We start from the raw sequence: 18,298 nt of genomic DNA on the forward strand, positions 1-18,298 counted from the left end.
GTGTTCTTTATGGTTGCCGGTCAAGAATGCACGGAAAGATAAAGAACAAAGGCCTGGCATTAGTGGTTAATTGGCAAGATTTTCTTGAAATAACGTCGTTGATTGTTTATCTTTTTTATCTTTTCAGAGACACGTTTTTGCACAAACGAATCTCTGCATTACATGTTAATGAGCTATGGGGCCCTTTGATGCACTTATTCTTTTCTTTCATTTGACGACATTTGTTTATAGGTACGACTTGGCGGAGGAGTGTGCAGATGATGACGATGCCAAGGTTGCAATCAGTCAGTTGAGGAAGGATGTCCTAGAAGAGCTGAAAATGCATGATTATTTTGTCCAAGTAAGACATTAGATGCTATTTTTGCTCAAGATTCTTTCCTTGAGAGTTCACTAGAAATAAGTCAGCCCTGTTCGTATCATGAAAAGATATTTTTGTTTTTTGTTCCATAATGTAGTTGTTATGGCTAATGCAAGTAATGGCTAGACGAAATAGAGTTGTAGCGTGTCCACGTGAACTAGTGTTTGTGGTTGTACAGAAGAGCTATAATTGGAAAGTTTGAACATAATGTCATTCACTTCACCTCCTGAACTGTATCTGGTCTTCTGGTCAAGTACCGCATCATTGCTGACGAAGAATGTAAATCTAGAGAAAGAGATTTACCTCTAAAAAAATTAGTCCTTGATTGAATTATATATTCTCAAGGTTAACCTACTTGGCCTTTTGAGAAGTTCAACCATCAAATCTTTGCTTAGGATTGAATTTTATGTTTTTGTTTGAAAGTTACTTATCCCGCTTTAGTTTTTCTAATCTGACTGAACAGAGGGAACAAATTTTAGCTTCTTTTATTACATTGCCTTTTCTATATTTTCAATGCAGTCAGAAAGTCTGAGATTCAAACATTATTTTAGTGTTTAAGCAAGGAATAAGATACAAAACCTTTTGGGGGTAATTGGGCTAGCTTTGATTTAGATAGTTTGAATTGAAAGGAACCATAGGTTTTATTCATCATCATCATCATCCTTAACTTCACCTTATCATAATTTAAGGGTTGGTGGCTGTGAAAGAAAATATTACATGAAACTGCTGTTTTTAGCTGTTAATATTGCATTTGATGTGTTGTTTTGCAATTATGTTATATTTGTTGCTGTATGGTATAGTAGACAATCTTAGTCTTGCACTTATGTTAGTGCCTCTATTATGTCGGTGGTTTAGGCTCTTGTTGAGTATATATAATCAACATAGCCTTATTTTATGTTGTCTTTGGATCATTCTTATATTCGAGTAATATTCAGAGCTTTTCTTCCTTTTTCGTTTGTGCCCTACCCTCTGCCCTAGTTTGTCAATCACATGGTATCAGAGCTAGGACCAAGGTCAACGGCATCCAATACATATTATAGTGCCTCCTCTTTCCTAACACCTCATTCATCTTTGCCTTTGTCCTCTGCCTTGCAGTCAAATTTTGTTGTGATGGCGAAAGCTGTCAACTACATAGCTATTAGGCTTGATCCAAACAACTATATTTTTTGGAAGGTGCAGATTTCAGCAACAACTCGAGCATTTGACCTTCAGTCCTTCCTCAATAAAGCATTGCCTCTAGCTAAGTACATGACATATCCTAATGCTGGCGAAGATGGAGCACCTATAATGAATCCAAAATTTTTGAGTTGGATGTGATTGGATCAGCTAATGCTTGGGTGGCTTTTCTTGACAATTGACTAGGAAGTTTTGGCGCAGGTGATTCATTGTGAATCATTTTGTCGAGATATGGTTGTCACTTGAGAATTTATACTCTCGTCAAACAATTGCCAAGTCTTTTCAATTGAAGCCGTAGCTTAGGTCAGTTAAGAAAGATTCCTTGTCTGTAAATGACTACATTCTTAAGATCAAGACTATAGGCCACTCACTTGCTGCCATAGGAGAGCCTCTAAGTGATAAGAATTTGCTTCTTGCAATCCTTAATGGACTAGATTATGAATATGAGACGGTAGTCAGTCTTATCACCTACCGAATGGATGATATAGATCTTGAGAAGGTCCAATACTTATTACTTATGCATGAGCAAAGATTAAATTCTAAGAATTTGGCACATACTTTATTTGTCAATGTTGAGTCAGTTATGCCATCTTTTATGCATGTAAATATGACTGCATACACACTGAGGAGTTTTGGAAATTTGGTGCATAATAGAGGAGGTTTTGCTCCAAATAGAGGTGGTTTTGTAAATCAAAGGGAAAGAGGTAGAGGCAGACAATCATAAAAGAGTATTTACTGTCAGCTTTGTGGCAAGCCAGGGCACTTTGTTAATAGGTGTTTTCATCGGTTCGATAGAAACTTTAAGCGAAATAGTCTGAATTTTGGAAGGCCTCCAATGGTTTCCCAATCAGATTCATGAGTGTTTCTAGACTCCCTTAGTGATTATAGCAAGACCTACATGAGTGATCTAGGTTATGTCCAAGGAACTCATTATAATCATTTTTCTTAGGATATTGATAATACACCTTTGTCACAACATTTTTTAACAGATTTGGCTTCGTTTGTTGACTCCGGAGCTGCAAATCACATAACCTTAAACCTTAGCAATCTTACTCTTCATGCTCCTTACAACGGTAGTGATAAAGTTTCCGTTGGTAATGGGAAGCAACTCATTATCTCTAATGTTGGTCTTGGACATTTGTATACTCAAACCAAACCTATTTCCACTATTTCTTTGCCAAATGTTTTGCATGTTCCTAACATGAAATAGAATCTAATTAGTGTCTCACAACTTACAAAGGACCGTGACCTTGTTGTTGAATTTAACTCTAGCTCTTGTTTGATTAAGGACAAGAGTACTGGGGAAGTGCTACTCAAAGGATGTCTGAAGGATGGGCTTTATCAATTGAGTTCAACACTTGATCTTGTTGTTTCCAGTGCTCCAGCCCAGCCTATCGAGTTTAATTTTGTTGCTAGCAGTACATCTTTGTTAGAATGTAATGTTTTTCCTACAAATAAACGTAAGGGACAACTTCCATTTTGTCATGGACTGTCACCTAGTGTTCATGTAGCACAAAATGAAAGGATGTATCGTCAATGGCATGTCAAGCTAGGGCATCCATTATCTAATGTACTGCATTTGATTCTTAATAAAATTCATCTTCCTCGTTCTCATTCAAATGTTTCCTTTTGTGATTTGTGTAAGATTGGAAAACTTAGTCAACTTTCTTTTGCTGATTGTCCAATTACAACAAAGAAACCTCTTGAATCAATTTACTTAGATTTGTGGGGTCCTTCTCCTACTTTGTTAATTGAAGGACATTGGTATTATATTATCTTTGTGGATGTCTATACAAGATATACACGGCTATACCTATACTCCTTGAAACTTAAATCAGATGCTCTGTCCACATTTATGACCTTTCATAAACTTGCTGAAGCTCAGTTCCAAACCAAACTAAAGGCCTTACAAACAAAAAATGGGGGAGAGTTTAAGGTGTTTTTACCCTATCTTCATAGCTGTGGCATACAATCATGTTTTACTTATCCTTATACTCACTAGCAAAATGATGTTGTTGAGAGGAAACATAGGCATATAGCAGAAATGAGGCTTACTTTGTTGTCTCATGCTAACATGCCATTACAATTTTGGGTTGAAGCTTTCCAAACAACTGTCCATATTATCAATTTGCTTCTCTCCTCTTCTCTCAAATTTAAAATACCTTTTGAACTGTCATGACCCAATAAGCATTAAAGGGGTAATATAGTAATATAGTAATATGATTACAATAATTGTTAGATATTTTAGCAATTAGTTAGAAGCATGGGGGTGGTTATGCAATCATATATGCCTATATAAAGTGCTACTGTAATCAGATGGGGATTATGCTTAAATGAAATTCTCATTTCTCTTTTTAGATTTCTCTCCAATCTCCTCGTTTATCTCTGCCAGTCTCTCTCGTTTCTCTCTAAATTCTTTCATTTTGTCCAATCTTCCCCTAATTCCCTCTGTTCTTGGACTTAGTTCTATTGGATCCTTCCGACTGTCAATTCAAACCCTAAGTAAACCCTAGGTACACGACAATTGGTATCAGAGCATCACTCCTTGGTCGTTTTCGTTGCTGATTAAGGTTCGTCAGATGTTGATGGCTACTATCCGATGCAGTTGATTCACGAAATCAGAAGGTGATTTCGGAAATCGGTAGCAACAAGGTAGGCTATAATATTGGGAGATAACCCAAGTGATTCCGATGAAGTGATCGAATGACGATTCGGTAAGCCCAACGAGTGCAACATGATCGATTACCAATGATCGCGATTAGATTTGGTGGTAGTTGATACATAGCGATCGATTACAGTGAACTCCACAGTTGGCGGGAAATTGTAGACTACTGATTCACAACAGGTGGTGCGATCAAAGTCTCCGTGATTGCGACTTCGATTTTGGCTTGAGCGGTGATTGGGCAAGAAGGAAGCGCCGGTTGGGGCACTCGTGAGTCTTCGTGATTGCGATTTCGATTCCAGCGAATTCTAGAGTTCCAAAAATTTTCAGGGCCTCAGTGTTGATTGGCAAGCACGATTAGTGACTCCAACCTGATTTGAGAAGGAGATAGTGGCGAATTGGAGGAGCGTGCATAGAGGTAGCTTGTAGAAACTGGTGGAACAGGCCAACGATTTTTGGTCGTGATTTTCAACAAGTTGGGTGAACTCTGGCCGTGATTTTTGGCAAGTTTTGTAACATCTAGTATCAAGCGATAAGAAAGATCGGATCAACTTACCCTGATAGGCCTACGCGAACTTTCCAGGGGTCACTCATCCTTGAGCTAGCTTAGCTCAAACACGTTTAACTCGGGAGTTCTTTATCCACATTCAGCCCAAAAAGGTATCCAGTTGGTGTTGTTTCTTTCCTTACTATCCTCGATATATATACTAGCTTCTCTAGAGTCCCTTCTTAGACCTGACGCTGGGCTATCGGGGTATTACATTCTCCCCCCTTGACCACATGACGTCCTCGTCATGTGATCTTACAACTGGTCCCAGATCTTATCTCATTTGGGGGTTGCCATCCTAGAAGCCTGTTAGGAGCCGCTCCTTGTTCAGCCCTCGCGCCCCAGGGCCACTCCCCGCCCTCATCGGACTGCCTTCTCCAAGGGTCAGCTCTGATACCACCTGTAACATCTCACATCGAGCGATAAGAAGGACTAGATCAATTTACCCTGATAGGCCTACATGAACTTTCCAGGGGTCACCCATCCTTAAGCTACCCTAGCTCAAGCACGCTTAATTCGGGAGTTTTTTATCCACATTCAGTCAAAAAGGTATCCAGTTGGTGTTGTTTCCTTCCTTATTATCCTCGATATATATACTAGTTTCCCTAGAGTCCCTTCTTGGGCGTGACCTTGGGCTCTTGGGATATTACACGAGCAAACTCTCTTATCTGATCCGTTGAAGCCGTGCCAGCTGATTTACGACGGTGACGGAGGCGGATTCATGTTGCTAAGCAAAGTCGTAGCATCATAGGCGGTTCTAGTGGTGAGTTCCGACGATTTGGGCAGAATTCTAGTGAATTAAGCGAATAGGATCTGGAGTCTGATTATTCTGTTGAATTGAGGCCATCATAGGCGAGTTTACAGTAGTTTCTTTGGTGATTGCTGACATAAGCGACCTTAGCATTGAGTTTGAGTTGAATTTGAAGGCAGGTGACTTATCTTGCTGAGAAATTGAAGGCTGCTGAGTGTTAAGAGGCAATCCTTTATCCTAGGTGCTTGCTGTGAAGCATATATTGAAGGGAGATGTGGGATTCAATGTACAAAACTTATACCCCTTGGTCTTCAAAGTGTATTGTTTGGGAGATGTTGACCATGGGGAGCAGTGCATACATGAAACATATGAGGTTGCAATTGCAGCAGAAGAATGCTGCATTTTCAGTTGGAGGTAGACATCATGAGGAGTTTGGCCAGAAGCCTCATGCATGGGAAAAGAAGTTTGAGAATGAGATCGACCACTTGGACAAGGAAACAAGAAATGTTGTACATGATACGAGCTAGGAATTTGACCGTATGTTACACAAGCAGTTGTAGGAGTTTGCGATGATACTAACTAAGAAGTATCATTATAGCTTTCTTGCTGAATTCTTTGATGATTATTACAGAAGTTTTAACAAAGAGGAATTCCTTAAAATGGACCTGTCGAAGGAGAAATCAAGATGGCGAGAAACGGATTCACTGCTTACCTCCAATGTGGAGCGGAAGAAGTAGACTGGTTTCAACGGAATTGACAAGGAAGGCAACTGTAAGGACAGTGCTAGCAGCAACAACAGAAATTTCGAGGGTTTGGGCTGGGGTGCTTGGACAAAAAGAGAATTAGATGAACACTTTGATTCCTTTGGAAAGGAGGTTGTTGATAAGGATGATCTAGATGATAGTCATGGAAGTCCAAAACAAGAGGTGCTTGAGGCATTCAATCAGTTGTTAGGAATGACAAGAGGCACCAAGGAATTTCTGGAATTGGAGAGGGATTTGGCTGCAATGATTGAGAAGTTAGAAGAAGAAATAATACCTCAGGATGCACCTATTGAAAGGTTGGAAGTGGAAAGTGGGGAAGTATTTGATGAAGTGACAGAGGAAGTCAAGGCTGACACATTACCCCTGAGGGGTAGTACATGGGCTCGAGGATTGGGTGGTATCTTGGATCAAAATTTGGCTATAAATCATGTGGGAGGTGAGGGTCTTGATGGAGGTCATGTTTCAGCCATTGGAGAATCTGTGGAACATTCTCATCCCTCCCAATGCAATCAATATGTCCGGACAAGAGGGGCAATTGCAAGGATGGACACGGAAACAACATTGGAGGAGAAAATTGTGGAAGATAAATTTGGTGTGTATGGCAATGATTAGGAAACAAGTCTGGAGAAGGAGTTTCTTGCTGTTGTAATTGTTCAAATTCCAGTTGGTGAGCTGGGCGATTTTTGGTTGGCGAAGAAGATTGAGTCCCTTATCTAACGTTATGAAGGTGTGTGGATTGGGTAAGGAATTTCAGTGACAATTGGTAACTGGTGGGAAGCTAAGGGAGATAGCTGAAGAAGTCAAAAGTTTAGTAGTGAGGAACAAAACTACAGTTGCTCTATTGGTTCTTGCTCCAACAGGCAAATCCAAGTTTCTGTCTACTGTATTGACGGAGGAACCAACTGCTGGAATTGGGGTCGCAACAACTTCTAGTTCTAATGCTCATAGGCAACCCTCGTCTGAGTATCCAAGACAAGTCTACAATTCGCCATTGCTGCATTTCCAGGATGTTGCTGGTAGGTTTGCAATAGAACATGGCAGTGGTCTGGATGGAAATGCAATAACTGTAGCTAAGGATACATGCTTACCTTACTTACTTGTATGGGATGGGGATGAACGATCAAAGGAAGTCACAAACACAGTTAATTCTTCCTTTAGACTCCAAGTTTCAAGTGTTAACCATATCAGGTCGAGTGTGGTTGATCATGTTCTTCAATGGAAGACTGAATTTGATTGGACAACTATAGAAGGAGGTGGTTGTATTGGGCTTGAATTCGATAAAGTTTCTCCTATGGAAGTTTTGGGGCAACTTAGGCTTGGGCTTGATCTTGGACACTTAAGAACGAGAAAGAAGAAGAGGCCTAGAAGGAGAAAGAAAAATCAGATAGAGAAGGCGGGAATTGGATGAAGCATTGGCTACTTGCTGCGAGTTCTTGGGGACAAGAACACTCTCGAGGAGGGGGGAATTGTCATGATCCAAAGAGCATTAAAGGGGTAATATAGTAATAGGCTTATGATAATTGTTAGGAGATATTTTAGCAATTAGTTAGAAGGATGGGGGTGGTTATGCAATCAGATATGCTTATATAAAGGGCTATTGTAATCTGATAGGGATTATGTTTGAATTGATTGAATGAATTTCTCATTTCTCTCTGTAGATTTCTCTCTAATCTCCCTCTTGTTTCTCTTTGCCACTCTCCCTCATTTCTCTCTAAATTCCCCCATTTCTGTCTAATCTTCTCCTAATTCCCTTTATTCTTGGACTTAGTTCTATTGAATTCTTCTGGCTGCCAATTCAAACCCTAGGTAAACCCTAGCACACGACATGAACTTCTCTATCACAAACAATCTAATTATCTGATGCTACAACTTTTTGGCTGTGCTTGCTTTCCTTACCTATGCCCTTATAACAAGCACAAATTTACCTTTCATTCAACCAAGTGCATTTTCATTGGGTATAGTCATGTACAAGCAGGTTATAAATGTTTGCATCCTTCTGGTCGAATTTATATCTCTTGACATGTGCAATTTAATCCAGATGAGTTTCCATTCGATCGCTTATTCTCTTCTCCTACTACTTCTTAGCCTTGTACAAATGGATTTTCAACTCTCTTTTTTGAGTCTCTTTCTATTCCTACTTCCTCTACAGTAGCACGACCCGTGTCTTCTTCCTTATCAAACATTGCTTCCTCACAATCCATAGATTCTTCCTCTATTAATTCTCCTACTACTATTGCCATTCCTCAGCTTTGTTCTAGACCTGCAGTTCATACCACTAAACATACAACTGTACCTTTTCCTTCTATTCATCCTATGCTTACTAGGTCCAAGGCCAAGCAGCTTCAGTTTACCTCTCCTCATGCCCTAACAAGTTCTCTAGTGCCTAGTTCTATTCATGAGGCATTTTTAGACTCATGATGGGTTAAGACTATGGAGGAAGAGTTCACAGCCTTGTAGCATAATCACACTTGGGATTTTGTTCCATTTTCTAAAGATATGAATCTCATTGGCTGCAGATGGGTGTATAGGAGTAAGTATAATTCTGATGGGATAATGCTTAAGCACAAGGCTAGGTTAGTAGCCAAGGGTCTTCTTCAAACACCGAGGGTTGATTATGCTGAGACTTCCAGTTCGGTTGTTAAGACTCCAACTATTTGAGTTTTATTCACCTTAGCTGTTACCTTTGGTTGGGACATACAACAAGTAAATGTTAATAATGCCTTTTTGAATGGAGATTTGATTGAGGAAGTTTATATGTCTCAGTCCGAGGGGTTTATTGATGCTCGATATCCCTCACGTGTATAAGCTAAGGAAATCACTCTATGGCCTTAAACAGGCGTCTCGAGCCTGGTACACTAAGTTGAGAGTTGCTTTGTAGACATGGGGATTTGTAAGGACTGTGTCTTATGCCTCACTGTTCATTAAACGTACTTCTCAGTTTGTGCTATTTGTATTAGTGTATGTTGATGATATGTTGGTCACCAGTTCTAATTCTACAGCTCTTGGGAGCTTTTATTCATGATTTGGACACAAATTTTGCTCTAAAAACTCTAGGATTTGTTCATTACTTTTTAGGGTTTGAAGCTTACAGAAATCACATTGGGATTTATCTTACATAGTCTAAATATGCTTTGGATTTGTTGAAGAAAACAGGTATGCAAGATTGTAAACCATGTGATACCCTTATGAATTATGTTGTGTCCTTAACTGATGAGGGTGATTCCTTTGACAACCCATCTCTATACCTTACCATCATTGGCTCCTTACAATATTTGACCTACACTAGGCCGGATATATCTTTTGTAGTCAATAAGTTAAGTTAATTTTTATCCTCTCCTAAACAGTAGCATTGGATAGCTTGTAAGAGATTGCTTAGGTATCTCTAGGGTACCCTTGGTTTGGGCCTATTTTTCTCACCAGCACCTATTGATTTACCATCGATTATATATACTGATGCAGATCATGTTGGTTATAAGGTTAGTAGGCGGTCTACTAGTGGTGTTTGTGTGTTTCTGTCATGATCCTAAGAGGTGAGCTAGGGTATGAAAGGAAGATCGAGAATGATAAGAGAAGAATTTGGGGAAGAGATCAGTTGAGAGGGAGAAATCAACAAGAAGATAAGGGAGGAGATCACCGAGAGAGAGAGAGAGAGAGGAGAAATATTAGAGAGAAAATAGAGTATTCAATTTATTTTTATCATATCCCCTTCCTACAGCTGAGGCAATATATATATAGTCTCACTTAGCTACCAAACAAAGCTCTCTAACCAACTAAGCTACAAGACAAAAAGGGAAAATAACAGAATAACAACACTCATGTGCTGTAACCGAATTACAAAAATCCCCCCTAACTGTAATTATAACTTAATTACAGCTTTGCCCCTATAATACCCAAGATTGTGACAATTTCCCCCCCCCCCTGAAATGTTTCTTGTCCCCAAGAAACTTATTACCACCTAGCCGTTGCTTCTTTATCCAATGCCCATCTTCACCCAACTGTTTCTTTTTCGCTTTTTCTTTTTCTTATCTTATTTTTCCCTTTTCTTTTGCCTTTTCTTTTCTTTCTCCTTAGCAACAACATCATTATGTCTTGCTGCCACACCAATTTCAGCCATCCACCTCTTCCTCAGTGCTGTTAAAAATGGTTCCAAATGTGCCGTCAGCCCTACAACCCCATCCTTTTCAATTATGGACAGAATTTCAATTCTCTCTGCAGGTAAAAACCTATACATTACCTCCAACTCTTCTTGCCGCAATGTTACCTTTGCTTTGTCTTGTGTGCCCGTGCCAATGACATACATGTGAGATGTTCCAAGCAAGGTGCCCGGTGCAATCCCTTGTTCCTTCTCCTCAAGTACTTGGTGAAGAGGCTTTTCTGGCTCTTTCTTCTACTGCTTCCAGAAATCAGTAGAATCAAGTGTCTCAGCATTAGTAAGAGTGCTTGAGAGACTGCCATTCTCCAATTCCTCTTCCTCACCCTCTTCTTCCATGTACTCCTTAGCCCTCTCCACCTTCTCGCTGCCCATTTTACCCCAGGCCAAAGAATCCTTAGTTTTTGGGAGGTTCAAAATAGGAGGAAGGATTCCAGCCCCAATATCTGTGTAGATCGAGGGTTCTTCAGTCAGATTTTCTTGATCCAATGCTATTCCATTTCCCACAAACTTCTGATCTGAAACACCCCCAAATCCTTCGACCCATGCATTAGCCAACGAGGGTAATGAGTTGGCATCTTCCTTGTCAATTTCGCCTAAACCGATATACTTCTTCTGCTCAACATTGGAGGTGAGCAATGAATCTATTTCCCGCCTCCTCAATTTCTCCTTCAACGGCTCTATTTTAGGGAATTCGTTTTTGTTAAAACTCCTGCGATAATCAGCGAAGTATTCAATGGGAAGTTGTAATGATACTTCTTGATTAGTATCTTCGCAAACTCTTGCAGCTTCTCACGGAACATATGGCCAAATTCCTTGCACTCTTCATCAATCCCACTTTTTTTTTTCCTTGTCCCTTTGGCTGATCTCCTTCTCAAAATCCTTTCCCCAAGTTTGATGCTTTTGGTCAACTGAAAATGCAGTCTTCTGTGGTTGCCATAGATGCTTCATTCCAACTGAAAATGAAGCATTATGTCTCATGTATGTACTGTCGTTCATGACTGATTTTTCACAAACCGTATACTTCGAAGTCCAAGTAGCAGGAGTTCTATACATGATGAATTCGTAAGCTATTCTGATCTAAATTAGAATTACCTCAACACAGTCAGCGATCATCGATTTTTCTAGCACAATGAGCCGCCTGCTGGTAATAGATCCAATTCCACCTCTGGCTTTCTTGCTGCAACAATCTCTTATACTCGCCATAAAGAGCCCCCGCTCTTCTTTACCTCCTTCAATTCGAATAAGGTTAACCAGAATTCAAGCCAGAATGTTTTCTCCTTTACTCACAGCCTAGACTTCAATTGAAATCACTGCCTGCAGAAAAGAACCTGAATCACAACTGCAGTAGCTGAAGTCTGCTAGTTCCGTCGCTGCTGTGAGAACAATTTTTTTTTTTTATCCCTTTAGAAACAGATCAGAACCAATTTGGCCACGTCACCTTTAATTATCAGCCGACACACACCTTCTCTTGTGTTGGAATCAATTCCGAGATTTACCTAGAAATTTCCTTGTTGCTTCTCTGTCTCCAATGCCTAATTCTCTGGAATTGTTGGAATTACACCAGAAGAATAAACCGAAGGCTAAGGAATTGCTCTAGGAGTCGTTGAAACATGTTTCTGATTGGCCTCCGAGATTCACTCGCTCCTTTTCCCCTTCAAATTCAAACGAGAGGTGATCAGAATTACTGTATCACCAAAGCCACTTGGCTTTGTTTCACTGCCACGATTGCTGGACTTTGCAACTTCTTGTGATATAATTGGCTCAGCTCAACCTCTTACAAATCGCCCGCTCTGTGACATCTTTCGATTCAGAATCACCTGGGTTGTTCGTCTCCTTTGATCAATTGTGATGCAATCAACGGAATTCTCTGGAATTGAGAATTGATGGCTGCAATAATATATGAATTGGCTACCAAATCTGTCAAATTGCTTCGCCCTTCTACTACGACCAAGAATTACTGCAATTCACGGCCAAGCATCACCTCTTGCTTCGCCTTCCAAGTTTGCATCGGAGGTTATCTGAATCACCTTATGGAATTGCACTCATTGTCTAATTCACCTTCAGTTTTGAGCTGAGTCGCCTTGCTCTTTCTCTCGGTTGAATCGTTTTTCGCCCTTCAATCTACTGCCGGCACTGTTTAATTCGTCGGACTCATCGAACCTTGCTCGGTCGATTTCACAGAGTCTTGTCCTCCTACTCTCAACTCACCTTCTTAATCGATTACAACAATTCACAACAACAATTCACCCTATTGTTCCACCTTCAATAGTCGCTCCGTCTCACCTTCAAAGTCGCAACAACCACGATCGATCAGCTGCTTCGTTCACATGCACGTCTTCCTTCTCGCTCAAAGTAATTCAAGATCGCGGGTGTAGTTGCTACCCAATCACCGACCACTGGAGTCGCCTCAAGCCCCACTGCCTCAATCGCGTACTTCCTTTAAACTCTCATGCCTGAGTCGCCCAACCAAATCGCGTCATCCATTCCAGTCACGACCTCCTGACTGTTCGCGTCAACCTCCAATGGACTCGAGATCGCCTCAGGACGTCCGCACTCTTCGTTCGCTACAGTCACAAACGCCTATTGGTCCGTGTCACCTTCAACAGACTGTCGCCTCTCATGAATGACCGTATGTTCGTGTTGCCTCCAATGTGCTCACCAGTTGACCCACCTTTGTTCGGCTGCCCAAACCGTCAACTCTGTTGCGATTAACAGAGGTCGCTGGCTCCGCTATGAATCGGCGACGGAAATTACAACCGACAAAAATCGACCAACTCACTTACAAGAACGATTGAATTTACAACCGAGGAACGATTGGCTTTGGTCGGAATCACCTTCCGATCCAAATGAGCAGCACACCACTAAGCCCCAATTGGATCCAGCTTCAAATCGGAGTTGCAATAGAATCACAGTCGAGGATGGTATTGCTCTGATACCAATTTGTCATGATCCTAGGAGGTGAGCTAGGGTATGAAAGGAAAATCGAGAATGATTAGAGAAGAATTTGGGGAAGAGATCAGTTGAGAGGGAGAAATCAACAAGAAGATAAGGGAGGAGATCAACGAGAGAGAGAGAGAGAGAGGAGAAATATTAGAGAGAAAATAGAGTATTCAATTCATTTTCATCATATCCCCTTCCTATAGCTGAGACAATATATATATAGTCTCACTTAGCTACCAAACAAAGCTCTCTAACCAACTAAGCTACAAGACAAAAAGGGAAAATAACAGAATAACATTACCCATGTGCTGTAACCGAATTACAAAAATACCCCCTAATTGTAATTGTAACTCAATTACAGCTTTGCCCCTATAATACCCAAGGTCGTGACAGTTTCTTGGGAATAATTTGATAGTTTGGAGTTTAATGAAGCAAACAGTGGTTGCTCGATTAGTTGGAGGGGCTGAATAGAGGGCTATGGCTCAAGGGGTGATTGAAATATTATGGCTGAAGTCTCTGTTTTTAGAGCTGGGGTATCAGTGTGGTCAAACACCAATAGTGTGGAGTGATAATATGGTTGTTAAAAGTATTGCTGAAAATTTAGTGTTTCATTCTCGCACTAAACATATTGAGATTGATGTACACTTTGTGCGAGAAAAGGTTGAAAATGGTGAGGTTGAAATTTGGTATGTGCCTACTTTACATCAGTTAGCTGACATCTTCGCTAAGGGATTGCCAAGGAGCAGGTTTCGGTATTTGTGTGATAGACTCAATCTAAAGGAACCTATTCAAGCAGCCTCAGCTTCTCAAGCGTTTACATAAAAGCAACTGGTTAGAAGGGAGTCTCAATTGAGGAGGAATGTGAAAGAAAATATTATATGAAGTTGTTGTTTCTAGCTGTTAATATTGTATTTGATGTGTTGTTCTTTAATTATGTTATTTTTGTTGCTGTATGGTGTAGTAGACAATCTTAGTCTTGCCCTAGCCTCTGCCCTAGCTTATGTTAGCCTTATTTTATGTTGTCTTTGGATCATTCTTATAATCGAGTAATATTTAGAACTTTTCTTCCTTTTCCGTTTGTGCCCTGGCCTCTACCCTAGCTTGTCAATCACAGTGGCATGACATTCATAATATCAATTAACTTCTAAAAGTTAGGTTGACAATACAAATCCTTGCAAAAGAACAATGTGACAAAATTTTACACTGGATGCCCTTCTTAACTAAGTTATGTGAAAAGCAAAAACAAGAGGTGTAAGTTCAAGTGTATCATCAATCATTAACCTCTTTCTGTGCTAAAGATTATGAAGGGGCTGATGATGGTAAGTTTTGGATCCTGAAAAGGCTACTTCATTCTGTGCCCATGTCTGTTATGTTTCATGTGGTTACTACTACCCATGTTTAATTTAATGCAATTTTGCTGGGCTTGTGTTTTTCTCCTGTTGTTGTTTTTTTCAAGTGGGAATTCCTTTTATTTTGAATGTCTTCTGGAGGCTGGTCTTTATCAATGTTTGACAAAGGATAATAAAATCATGCTGTGCAAAGTTTGGTTCTAGATCCATTTGAGTGATAAGTTGTGCATTTGTTTGTGGCTAGTGGAGGATTTGTTTTGGCTTAGCATTGGAGGTTTATAACTCACCTAGAATGCTAATCAGAAGTTTGAATTATGAGTTAGATGTGGGCAGTTGCTTGAAGTTTTAGAGGTTACTGCTACTTCCTTGAGGGGTGATAATGCCTGGATTCTGTGAATTCCAAGCAGTTTCACTCCTTTCACATCCTGTGTGCATGGTCATATAGTTGATTTTATTCATCCTTCACAATCTTCTCTTCCTCCTTTGAGAATTTGGCTTTCTTATCTATATTAAATTTGTCATGTTTCCTGCTTAATAAAATAAGGTAAGTAATGAGTATACTAGAAACTAAAGCCTCCGGGTAGCATGTGGAATAAATTGGATGGGGTTACTAAATTGTTCAAAGTTCGAATACAGAAATCTACTCTGAAATTGTGGCCTTTGTATTATAGTTGGCTATTTTTGGAGCATAGAGCTAGAGATAAATATCAAAACTTTTAATAGAAGAAGAAGCTTTTACTTGATAGCTAGAAGCAGCTGAGCATTAATTTTAGAGACAATAGGAATTTTTATGACAAGATAAAAAATCTGCATCTTATGTTTTTGACCAGATTAGAGATATCCTTGTAATCTGGTGCTTCAATAAGATTTTTGTTTTTCTAACAATTTCATGTATGCAATAGTAGCCATATTGAACAATTGATCAAATGGGGCCGCAAAGAACATTTCAGTGGAAGGTTCATATAACTTTTGACAGTTGAATGCTTGCTCGATACTGAATATGAGAAACTGAATTGATTTAGTTAGATTATTGCTTCACCAGGACCTCCTATTGCATGGGGTATGCACAAAGACCCTACTTTGGATAATGGTTATTCTTTTTTATAATTTTTTTGTTTGATCTTTTTACCTTCTTTTATAGTCTCCGGCACAACCTTAACCTAACGTAGTGCTGTAATAAGCAAACAAATTTAACCTAATGTAGTGCTGTAATAAGTTATCTTTAGTGGTAGACTTCAAGACTTTTAATAGTTTAGAAAATTGACCTTGTAATTTGATATGTAGGAATGGGGTTCTGACTTGGTCAAAGAGAGCGCTCTCAATGCAGCTACAGTGAGGTACACTGATTTCTTGTTAGCAACAGCCTCAGGGAAGATTGAAGGAGTAAAAGGTCCTGGAAAACTTGCTACTCCTTTTGAAAAGACAAAACTTGCAGCTTACACTTTAGGGGCCATGACACCTTGTATGAGGCTTTATGCCTTCATAGGGAAGGAGCTGCAGGCACTTCTTAATTCGAACAATGGCAGTCACCTATACAAAAAGTGGATTGACAATTATTCTTCTGAAAGTTTCCAGGTGTGTTCTGATATTGGGAATTCAGCATTTTTTTTTTTAAATTTTCCAACTGATATATTTCAATGATAACAGATTCTTCAATGAAAAAAATTTCATAATGGCATTCTTTACACACCAGCTCAATTTTCTTATTCTTTGAATTTAGGCATCTGCATTGCAAACAGAAGACTTGTTGGACAAATTGAGTGTTCCATTGACAGGAGAAGAGCTTGATGTCATTGAGAAACTTTATCATCAAGCCATGAAACTGGAGATAGATTTCTTCTGTGCTCAACCACTTGATCAACAAACAGTTGTTCCTCTGTCAAAAGGGCATAACCCTTCTGAACATCGTCTTATGATATTTTCTGATTTTGATTTGACATGCACTGTTGTTGATTCCTCAGCCATTTTGGCAGAGATTGCTATAGTAACTGCACCAAAATCTGATCAGGGTCAAGCAGAAAATCAAATTGTTCGAATGTCATCTGCTGACTTGAGGAACACGTGGGGAGTTCTTTCCAGGCAGTACACAGAAGAGTATGAACAATGCATTGAGAGTATTTTGCTGTCTGACAAAGGTCCAATACTCAAAATCTGTTTCTTGCCTGATATTCACTTCAAACAAATTAAGTTAGGAATATGTTATTGGAAAGAAAATGGCTAGGCTGCTAAGTAGTGCACAGCATTTGTGATCTTTGTGCCTTTGTCTTTGCAGTGGAGAAATTTGACTATGAAGCTCTGCGTAAAGCACTTCAGCAACTTTCAGATTTTGAAAAAAGGGCAAATGCTAGAGTGATTGAATCTGGAGTACTCAAAGGTCTGAATCTTGAAGATATAAAACGGGCTGGGGGACGTCTAATTCTCCATGATGGTTGTGTAGGTTTTTTTGAGAGCATCATAAAGAATGAAAATCTGAATGCAAACGTTCATGTACTTTCCTATTGTTGGTGTGGTGATCTAATTAGATCAGCTTTTTCATCAGGTATGCTCTCTACAATTGAAGTTATGGACAGACAACTTCAAAGTGTACATTTGGCTACTAAACACTTGTCAAGTTACTTGCTTTACTACCGTTCAATTCACTTATACATCCACCATCTGCTTGCAGTGGAGTCTGCTGATATTTTAACTTCACTAGCTTTGATTTCTAAATTAAGTTGAATGACACTCTCCTCTCAAGGACAATTCTCAAAAGCTTGTCTGACCTAGTTAGTTTTAGTGTGCCTCCAATTTGTTTTTGTCATCTTGGGTGAAATCGCCAAGTACAATACTTATTGTAAATGCTGCAGTCTTAGCATTTGTAGACAATATGGGGACATTATGATATCGTTAAGCATGTGTAATGCATTATGTTTGTGGATGGGAATGAAATCTCAGTGGCTTAACCTTTGCCTTTGATCTCTCAGGTTGTGATTCTTAAGAATGTACCAGGAATTGCATGGTGGTTTTGTGCCTTTTGGACCTTCCTTTTTAGCTTTTCTGTAATCTCTGCTTGTAATAGAGATGCTTCTTCTTCAAAGAGTGTTGACTTTCTTCACTTTCTTTTATAAAAAAATTGAGGGTGGTGGGGTTGAGGGTGAGCCTTGGCAACATGTCCAATCCCCAAATTTGGCAAAGGTTCGTGTGGGGATATTCAAGAATTGGAGAAGAATTTAGAGGGAGAGAGAAGATACAAGAAAGAGAGAGAGAGAGAGAGAGAGAAGATTTCATCTCATTCATCACATAATATCATATTCTCTAGCTGTGGCTTTATATATAGCCTCTAGCTAGAGTACAACCAACCGGAATGTACAACAGGTGAAGCATGGCTACTCCTGACTAACTAGTTACTATACTCACAGCATAAAGGAAACTACATTTACTATCATACCCTTAGGAATGTGACAAATACACCCCCGCCCCCCGAAATATTTCTTGTCCTCCAGAAATTACAAAAATTGGGCAACTCGGGGGAATTGTTTGAGAAGATCAAGCAGGTATCAAGTTGTGTGATCGGGGTTCAGATGACTCCATTGCACCAAGATTGTTGTGTTTCCATATT

General features: G+C 39.7%; 1 protein-coding gene across 1 annotated transcript in view; it reads left to right on the plus strand.

The window, feature by feature from the left end:
* LOC127800179 (bifunctional TH2 protein, mitochondrial-like) overlaps positions 1-18,298 on the plus strand; it is a 33,004-nt gene that overhangs the window by 706 nt on the left and 14,000 nt on the right. The window contains exons 2-5 of the mRNA XM_052334642.1: positions 232-340; positions 15,985-16,275; positions 16,421-16,835; positions 16,973-17,239. Of these exons, the coding sequence (XP_052190602.1) occupies positions 232-340; positions 15,985-16,275; positions 16,421-16,835; positions 16,973-17,239 (1,082 nt within the window). The remainder of the gene's footprint in view (positions 1-231; positions 341-15,984; positions 16,276-16,420; positions 16,836-16,972; positions 17,240-18,298) is intronic.

The sequence above is a fragment of the Diospyros lotus genome, chromosome 1 (assembly GCF_014633365.1).
Source record: "Diospyros lotus cultivar Yz01 chromosome 1, ASM1463336v1, whole genome shotgun sequence".
Classification (NCBI taxonomy): domain Eukaryota; kingdom Viridiplantae; phylum Streptophyta; class Magnoliopsida; order Ericales; family Ebenaceae; genus Diospyros; species Diospyros lotus.